Source organism: Monoraphidium neglectum, assembly GCF_000611645.1.
Source record: "Monoraphidium neglectum strain SAG 48.87 unplaced genomic scaffold scaffold00697, whole genome shotgun sequence".
Taxonomy (NCBI): Eukaryota; Viridiplantae; Chlorophyta; class Chlorophyceae; order Sphaeropleales; family Selenastraceae; genus Monoraphidium; species Monoraphidium neglectum.
Window position 1 is genome coordinate 1 of NW_014012931.1, and position 8,887 is coordinate 8,887.

Sequence of the window (8,887 nt, forward strand, 5' to 3'; positions counted from 1 at the left end):
GTGGTGGGATGAGAGGAGGAGGGGTTGGAGGAGGCGGCGTGTCAAGAGGCCCGCCTGGTGTAGACGGCAGAGGCGCAGGGAGGGGCGAGGCAGCCGAAGGTGGCGGCAACCGCGCTGAGCCCCAGGGAGCGCGCGGCCGCGGCGGCGCCGGCGAACGCGCTTCCGCCGCCGCCGGCCGCCGCTCCGGCGGCGGCGGCCCCTGGACGCCGTCCGTCTCCGCCGCCGACGCCGCGGCGCGGCTCCAAGCGGCGTCGGAGGTCCCGGAGTCGGTGCGCGCGGCCGCCGGCCCGCTGCCGCCGCCGCCGGCCGCAGCCTCGTCAAGCTCGGACGCGGCGTCCGCAGACGCCGCCGCCGTCGGACGATACGGGGAAGAGCTCGCGTACCACTACCTGACGAGCGCCGCGGCCGCGTCGGGCGGCGGCTGGGACGTGATCTGGGAGAACGCGGCCGGGGAGAGCGGGCTGCCGTATGACATCCGGCTGGCCGGCCCGGACGGCGCGGCTGTGTTCGTCGAGGTCAAGGCCTCGCGCTCGGCGGGAAAGCAGCTCTTCGAAATGTCCAGGCGGGAGTTTGAATTCGCAGAGGCGGCGGGAGACTGGTACCACATCCTGCGGCTGGTCGGCGTCGGGGGCGCGGGCTCTGGCGGCGGGGACAGGGCCCCGGGGGCGGGGGCGGGCCCGAGGGGGCCGCGTGTGGAGCGGTTGGTCAACCCGGCGCTGCTGTGGCGCGCGGGCGCGGTGCGCGTGTGCGTGGTGCTGTGACGGCGCCTCGGGCTGGGGTACGGACGGGCTGGGGTACGGACGGGCGCCCGCGAAGGTGGCGCATTGTGCCTTGCTCATGTAGCGACAATCGTAGTGCGTCGTCGCTTGCTCATGTAGTCATTTGATTGCTTCAAGTTTCAACTTATCATCCATGGCATGCGAACAAGAGGCAGGCTTGTGAGGTGTCAAGGCACCGTATTGCAGCAGATGAGACGGTGATGACTAAGCCCCTGCGGCAGGCCAGCCACGCTCGACCACGGATTTGATCACCTCTTGCCAGCAGTACAGCACTCAGCCGGCAGCTCTTATCATCCTCACAAGGGTTCCGCTCGCTGCATCACTATGTCTTGGGTCAGGCATGTGAGTCGCATCAGCACGCGGGATCCGCCGCAGCCATGGCTGGCTACAGTATGACTGATGTTGCGCCGTCATATGCAACGCTGAGCCATCAGCAAAGAACTTATTGCCTGGTAGATAATGAATGTGTGCGTATTATTTAAGTGAACAAACACTTATTTCTACAAACCGTGCTGCCAGCGGGCTCACGAAACGCGATCTGCAGATCCCCAATGAACTGCAGCTAGGTGATGCCATGCACGTGGACAAGTGTATCTCATGAGGCTCGTCGTCCTGGGCGCAAGCGGCAATGTCGGCTCGCGCGTGGTTGAAAGCGCTGTTGCAGGCGAGCAAGGGTACCAGCAGAGCACGGGCAATGCTGCCTTTCACCACTGACAATTGGGTAACAAGCTTGCCCCCGCCAGCTGCGCAGCTCGAGGTAATTCCATGAATTGCAGGCATTTCACGACGCACCCTCTACGCACGCTGCGACTGCTACGGAGCATGTCACACTGTTCATGTCACCTTGACCTGCGAGGACCAGGGTCAACGCCGCCCCTCGCCCCACACCGCCCTCACAGCCGGTCATGAGGTCACTGCATTCGTGAGGGACCCCCAAAAGCTCCAGTCCGCCGGAATACCGCCAGAGACGCTCCGGAAGGTCAGGGTGGTGCAGGGTGACGTCATCGACGCCCAGCAGCTGCGCAGCGCAATGCGCGGCCAGCAGGCGGCGGTGCAGGCGGCCGGGTACATCGGGCGAAACTATGAGGAGGGGCGGCCGCTGCAGCGGCTGGTCGGCAGCGCGGTGCGGGCCGCTGTGGAGTGCTTGGAGGGGCCGCGGCGGCTTTGGGTGCTGGCTGGCGCCGGTGCGCACGGCTCGTGAACGAAGGGCAGGGCTGAGCTCCCCATCATATTCCGCAAGGAGGGCAAGCGAAGCTGTTCGCAACACATGCATGATGAAGTAAGTGATACTTGCTGAATGTTGTTGCATAATTCGTCTGCTTATGCGACAAGTCCTCTGCCTCACACCAGCGCTGTCTGCTGCGCCGCCCATCTCTCCAGGGGTGCTGGACGTTCCCGGCCGGCCAGGCGTCAAGCTGGTGGACGTCCCAGGTTTCCCCAGCAAGGTGACCGCACACAGGCCCATGCAGACCGAATGCTCAAGCGCAGCAGCAGCCGGGGATCCTGCTCGTAGTGCCCCGCCCCTGCATCTCGCATCAAAATGTCATGCATCAAAGTGCGACCCCTGTGCTGATTTCGCAAGCAGACCCACGGAAACCCGCCCTGCCCGGCCCTTTCACACCTTGAATTTTTGAAGTACCTGATACACAAGGACCATTATGAGCTCCTGCAATCAGAGGGAGCCTCCCTGGACTGGAGCCTGGCCTGCCCTGGAGTCATGTTTGACGCCCCCACCGGGCGTCACCCTGTGGAGACGGCCCGCGTGCGAGTGACGACCGAGGTGGCGCCGCTGGAGCTGCCCGGCTGGAGCGCGTGGCTGCCGACAGCGCTGCTGCTGCCAGCGTTCGCCACAGCAAGAGATCAGGTGGGGTCGGTTTGGCTGGCAGCCGGGTGCAGCAATCCCTGATCTGGCCCCCCATCAACATGCTTTTTCCACGCAATCTCACCTTTGCAAATGGCAAACAATGGCACTGAAGGACAAGCTGCAACGTCTCAGCCCTGCGCCCTGGCCCCATGCGCACGTTCCTGCAGCTGCGTTCTGCCAGCTATGAGGACGTGGCGGCCGCGATGGTGGCACACCTTGAAGCGGACGGCCCCCTGCGGCAGAAGCGCGTCGGCTTTGCTTCAGCTGGCCCGTGACCCTTGTGTCCGCATAGGGCAGGACTCTAGGGAATGAAGACTTACACAGTGTGTACGAACTCGAAACATAAGAGGTGTTACTGATACTGGCAGTTTTGATGGGTTTCCGCAACTGATTCAAAGACGTTGGCACAAAGCAAGGGGCTCTGGCCCCAAAGCGGCATCCAATGCAATTTAGAACACCGCAGCAGCCGCCCCCGCGCCAAGCACTACCCAACCAACAACGCCAACGCGCATTGTCTCGAGTCTTGGGGTCTGTGTAATCTGGTGACCACGCACACGGCAGCTCGTTGCCAACACATCTTCAGTGTCCATGCGCAAAAGGCAGGCACGTCAGCGGCCTTGCCATCACGCCATTACCAGAGGGATGTTGCCCGTTCTTGGTTGCCAACTTGCCTCACACTACGGCCTGCCTCAAACTTCTGTTGTCAGGCACGGCTGCAGGTGGCTGGCTTCACTGCTGGTGACGACGTGGGTTACTACGCCTTCTCGGGATCTACGTTGCTGCTGCAAGTCTGGCTCACCACAGCTTTCTTCAACCTTCTGCAGTCTCGTGCTCCTTTACTTCTCGGGCCATCGTGATCTATACTAGACTCCAGCATTAGAGAAGTCCCACTGACGTTGGCACGAGAGACAGACGGCGCGCTGAACTCCATTGTAGAACACATAACAAAGCAAAATCACGTCCAGTATCGAGGTTGCTCTTTGTCCGGGAGAGGATTGTTACCGGTAGCCTGCGGGGTCCTTTTCTGAGGTCGATCAGGGACCGTGTTGGGTTGTGCAAGGCATCTATACAAAATTTGAGAAGTGAGTGATATGCTGACGCAGCGATCTGCGGCACAGGTCGCACTTGGCAGTCGCGTCACTCTGAGTCCAAGCTGCTGCTGCTCTGCTGGGCCATGTGTGCGCGCTTTCCGCTGCTTTGGGAGAGATGCTCAGCAGGCGCCCGAGCCACCAAACACCGTGCAGCCCTCCGCGGCAGAGACGACCCTGACCATCCAGGGGCACGGTTACCGTTGCGCAACAGGAGCCTGGGCGGAGGGGTCGAACGTGGGGGCGGCGCCCGGCGCCCGTGGTGCTCGCGGCCCCCACGATGGAGACGTGCCACAAGAAGTTTGCGAATGGCGACTCCTACATCGGCGGCTGGAAGAGCGGCATGGTGGGCGTGCGCGGTGATGTGCCTGTGAAGGCGTGGCGCAGCACGCAGTCATTCTCCTGCTGTGCCAGCACCGCGGCACCGGCTTGCGACAGCCACCACGATCCCAGGGGCACGCCCGATGGTGCCCACACCATTCACGCCGAGCGCGGTCGCCCGCGTTCTTTGCCGCCCTCCGGCAGCCCTCTGGCGAGGGCAAGTACCTCTGGGCCGACGGCAGCGTGTACACCGGAAGCTGGAGGGACGGGGCAAAGCACGGCGTGGGAACGTACACCTGGCCGAGCCGGGCATCCTACCATGGTGCGTGTCCCCCCCTCGCCGCCGCACGCGGCTCACGAGGTGGCTGACGGGGCGCGCCTGCGCCGCCTGCATCTCGGTGTCGTGCTGCTGCCTGGGGACACGGGGGATCAGCATTGCGGCGGGGCAGCTGGATGCAGCACGTTGTTTTGGCGCGGCGGCGCGGCAGCTGCTTGCAGCATGTTGTTGTGGCTAGACCGCGGGGCCCTGGGCGGGTACCCAGCCCTGGTTGCAACAAGCACGCCTCCCAAACCCCGCGGCGGCGCCGCCGGCGTTGTAACCGCAAGCCTCGCCCTCAAGCCTCACCCTCTCAAGGCCGCGCACGCGGCTGCCTCGTCTTAATCCGCCCGTGTCCAGCCCCTAGTCCCACCACCCCCCCTCCAGACACGCCCCTGCTGCGAACGTTGAAGCGCTCCGCGCCATGTCCCCCCGCCGCGCCCGCAGGGGAGTGGCAGGGGGGGTTCATGCACGGCGTGGGCAGCTTTGAGGCGCCGGACGGCAGCCGCTACTCCGGGGGTTGGCGCAAGGACGCAAAGCACGGCCTCGGCAGGAAGGTGCGCGGCAGCTGCCGCCCCCTTGCCCCCTGCTGTCAACGCCTTGGGCAGCCGCGGCTTGATGCTCTCCTTCGGCAGCCATGACCCAAGCGGCCGTGAGCTCGCAGTTGCTTGTTTCAGACACACCCATATTTAGCTAATGCAGCGGCCGCCGTCGACGCGTGCCCGCATCGGCTTGCCGGTTGTGATGGTTCTAGGACTGATATTTGCTGCTGCTTGCCGCGCCGTGCCGCTGTCGGATGGCCTTTGGCGCCGCGCAGACGTACAGCAACGGGGACTCTTACGAGGGGCTCTGGGACACGGGGCGGCCGCACGGGCCGGGGCGCTACGTATGGGCGGACGGGAACGAGTATGACGGGGAGTGGCGGCAAGGTGGGGGCGGCGCCGTGGACGGGAGGTTGTTCTTTCCCCGGCCAAACCTCTGAGTGCAGTGCTAAACGGCCGGCCGAGCAGTGTGTGCATAGGCGACTGCCTGGCAGCTTCTCGAGGGCCGCGCGGCTGGGGACGGGGATCCCTGTTGGCTGCACACGTGCCCGCTGCTCAGCCCGGCCGGCCAGTGCCCCCCCCCCCCTTCAGGCAAAATGGAGGGCCAGGGCACATTTGTGTGGAGCACTGGGGAGCGCTACGACGGCGGCTGGAAGGTGCGCGCGTACGCGTGCGTTCCGGCTGGCCAGCCGCTGGGCCACCGCTCCCCGGCGCCCGTCGGCCCCTGCGGCGGTGCCCGCCCGGCGCTCCAGCCCACCTGAGCTCGCTGCTCGCCGGCCCGGTCGCTGAGCCACGCGGCCGGCATCTCAATCCCCCCCCTGCGCCCCTGTCATTGCTGCTCCGAACCCTGGCCACGTACAGGACGGCCGGGAAGACGGCCTGGGCCTGTTCACGTTTGCGGACGGCGCCACCTACCGCGGATTCTGGGAGGCGGGGAAGAAGCACGGCGTCGGGGTGCAGCGGCCCCCGCCAACCGGGCCCAGTGGCGGCGGCGGCGGCGGCGGCGGCGGCGGCGGCGGCGGCGGTGCGCAGGACGCGCACCACAGTCCTGGGACTGCCGGCAGCGGCGGCAGGCCGGGCGCAGGGGGCGCGGCGGCGGCGGCGCAGGGGGCCAGCGCGAGATCAGCATTGTCTCATGAGGCGGCCGCGGAGGCTGCGGTCGCGGCCGGCGGGCCGGGCGGCATCGAGGCCGAGGAGGGCGGCGCCGTGCGCGACGGCGGCTCGGCGGCAGGCGGGTCGGGGCACCAACATGCCAGCAGCGGCGGCAGCGGAGGCGGCGGCGGCGCAGCCGTCGGTGCGGGCGCAGGTGGCGTGGCCGCCGCAGCCGGCCTGCCTGCCGGCGTGGTGCTGGTCAAGGTGTGCGTCGACCAGCTGACCGGGCCTGCATTCATGTGCATGCTTGCACACCTCCGGATTGTTTCCAGAAATCTAAATTCATGGCATCCTGCACGCATCTGGGACAGTGCTTGCCGCCCGCGGTATGAGGTTCTTTTTGGCGTCGCCCTGAGGAATCCCTTCGATGCCCCCATCCCAGGAGTACGACCGCGGCCGGCTGGTGCGGCAGTCGCTGCTGCAGGCGTCCGAGGCGCTGCACATCCTCGGGAAGCCCGACAGGGTGCGGCGCCAGCTGAACCACGGGCTGCGGCACACCAGGAAGGTGCGGGCCCCGCGCCGCCCGCTCAACCCTTCCACTGGTGGTTTATCACGACGCTGCGCCGCCATACCCCCGACCTCTGCAAACCGCAAGCTGTGCGAAAGCAGCGCGTTGAATTTCAGGGGCAGGAGGCAGGGCAGAGTTAAGCGCTGCCTCCAACATGCACCATAACGGCCGCGTCTCAGTCTCTCACCCTCTCGAACCCTGTCTCCCCCTCAACCGGCCCCGACCGCTGCGCGCGGCCCCCATCCGCGTCCCATCCAAAAGACCACGCGGCTGGGTCAGTTGGTATACAAGGACAACAGCAGCTTTGACCTCATGGTGGGCCTGCAGGCTGGCATCAGGTGGGCGTGCGGCAGGCCTTCCAGGTATTGTGTCACGCCTGCAGGGGCGCAGCTATTGTGTTTGTGGCATTTGGGAGGGACCCGAGCTGTTTATGGCCGGTGGCTGCCTTTGGGGAAAGCTGGTCATGAGGAGTCAGCGGCGTTTGGTGTGTTCGATGGTTGTGTGTGGCGGGCGTTTGCCGCGCCATTTCGGAGTCATCCACTGTACCTGGACGCCTCCTTGACACACCGCTCGAATCGCGGACTGGCCGCGGACTGGACCACCCCGCCCCCCTCCAGGTGGAGCGTGACGCGGGCGCAGTCCGCGGCGGAGGGCGTCTCGCCCGGCCCGCCCGCCGTCCCCGGCCCGCGGCCGCTGCCTCCAGAGGCGTTTGAGCGGAAGGTGGTCGCCGCGTTCCCCCGGGGGGGCTCTGTAGACACCCCCCTGCACCGCGCCTCGAGCGACTTTGAGTGGCGGGACTACTGCCCGCTGGTCTTCCGGTGGGCGGGGCGGGCGGTCGAGGCGGGTTTGTCGGCGGCTTCGTCGTGACATGCAGTCGTCGAGTCACAACAGCGCTCCGCCGCCTGTCGTCCCATCCTGTCGGTGATGCGCCGCATGCGCTGCGGCGAGCCCTCTCTTCCACCCCTTGACGCTGACGCGCCGTCGACCTGGGACCACCCGCCCTCATCACCCCCAGCAACCTGCGTGACGCGTTTGGCTGGCAGCCGTCGGACATGGTGCAGGAGCTCTGCTCTGACCAGGCCCTCAGGCTGCTCAACTCGCCAGGTGGGCGTGACGACACGCGCAGCACGCGAGCGCAAGCTTTGAGGCTGCGGGCATTACCCTGCCTTTTGTAGCCAGGGTTTTCCTTCTCCAATGGCATCTTTCCCATTCCAAAGGGAGTTTCCCATCCCAAAGGGACCCTCAACCCTCACTGCTTGCAGACTCGCGGTGTGATGTAATGCAATGTGACTAAGGGGACGGGTCGGAGTGCGCACCACATGCTGCCTCGTCGCTCGCCGCCCGACACTGTTGCACTCAAGTGCCTGGCAGCCTGTCTGCGCAGCGCTGCTTTCCACGCATGCCACATGCACACACATCGGCCGAGCCCCTGTCGTTCGGCCAGGCCTGTGACGCACGGGCTTCCGCCGGCCGCACGCCCACGCCCCGCAATCCCTGCAAGCAAACTGCCTCGAGCCATGCCCGACCGACCCCCTCCGCCCCCTCCCCCTCTCCTTTTCAAAAACAACAGGCAAGTCTGGCAGCGTGTTCTTTCTGTCCGCCGACGACAAGCTGCTGGTCAAAACCATCCGCAAGGCCGAGTTTGACCTGCTGCGGCGCCTGCTGCCGGCCTACTACAGCCACATGCTGGCGCACCCCAACAGCCTGCTGGTCAGGGTGTATGGTCTCTACAGCATCACCTCGGCCAGCTCGGGCGGCCGCAAGGTGGGGAGCAAGTTCGCAGCCGCTGCGCTGCTCTGCCCTGCGTCGGGCGCGCGCGACCTGGCCGGCCGCTGAGCTGCCGCGCGTGATCCCCGCTCCTCTGGGCCACCCCCGTGGCGCTCCACACTTGCACCCTACAACCTGCCTTCTCGCACGCACCCCTCCCTCGCCCACACCCCCACCCCACCTTGCCCCCTCCCTCCCCTCCACCTCGACCACTTGGCCGTCTTCCTCTTCGCCTCGTGACCTCGCAACTCCTTGGATCCGTCAAAGGTGCGTTTCGTGGTCATGGCCAACCTCTTCAGCACAGACCTGCAGATCCACGAGCGCTACGACCTCAAGGGGTCGACCGCGGGCCGCACCGCCGGCAAGGACGCCGTCGCCAGGGTGCGGGCCAGGGGGGGGGGTGTGTGTGCCGCGCGCCCCTGGGGGGCGGCGGTGCCTCAGGGGATGCGCAAAGGGGGCCGCGACCTGCCCGCCTGGCGCATGCGCGCAGCTCCCACGCTCGGAAACGTGTCGCGGCTGCTCTGCAGGCGCTCATATATGACGCAGCCTT

At 66.3% G+C, this 8,887-nt stretch overlaps 2 protein-coding genes across 2 annotated transcripts in view; both read left to right on the plus strand.

Moving 5' to 3' along the window:
- Positions 1 to 8: 8 nt before the first annotated feature.
- Positions 9 to 761, plus strand: MNEG_4865 (hypothetical protein; the record flags this gene model as incomplete). Its single annotated transcript, XM_014046656.1, has 1 exon — positions 9 to 761. One exon carries the CDS (start codon positions 9 to 11, stop codon positions 759 to 761), a length of 753 nt encoding a protein of 250 aa, XP_013902110.1.
- Positions 762 to 4,011: 3,250 nt separating this feature from the next.
- The window catches only part of MNEG_4866 (hypothetical protein), a gene marked incomplete at both ends in the record, with an annotated part of 7,093 nt that continues 2,217 nt past the window's right edge, over positions 4,012 to 8,887 (plus strand). The window contains 12 exons of the mRNA XM_014046657.1: positions 4,012 to 4,077; positions 4,257 to 4,374; positions 4,816 to 4,925; positions 5,186 to 5,297; positions 5,502 to 5,566; positions 5,772 to 6,266; positions 6,445 to 6,567; positions 6,832 to 6,908; positions 7,188 to 7,388; positions 7,586 to 7,674; positions 8,141 to 8,334; positions 8,605 to 8,718. Coding sequence (XP_013902111.1) covers positions 4,012 to 4,077; positions 4,257 to 4,374; positions 4,816 to 4,925; positions 5,186 to 5,297; positions 5,502 to 5,566; positions 5,772 to 6,266; positions 6,445 to 6,567; positions 6,832 to 6,908; positions 7,188 to 7,388; positions 7,586 to 7,674; positions 8,141 to 8,334; positions 8,605 to 8,718 — 1,764 coding nt within the window. The remainder of the gene's footprint in view (positions 4,078 to 4,256; positions 4,375 to 4,815; positions 4,926 to 5,185; positions 5,298 to 5,501; positions 5,567 to 5,771; positions 6,267 to 6,444; positions 6,568 to 6,831; positions 6,909 to 7,187; positions 7,389 to 7,585; positions 7,675 to 8,140; positions 8,335 to 8,604; positions 8,719 to 8,887) is intronic.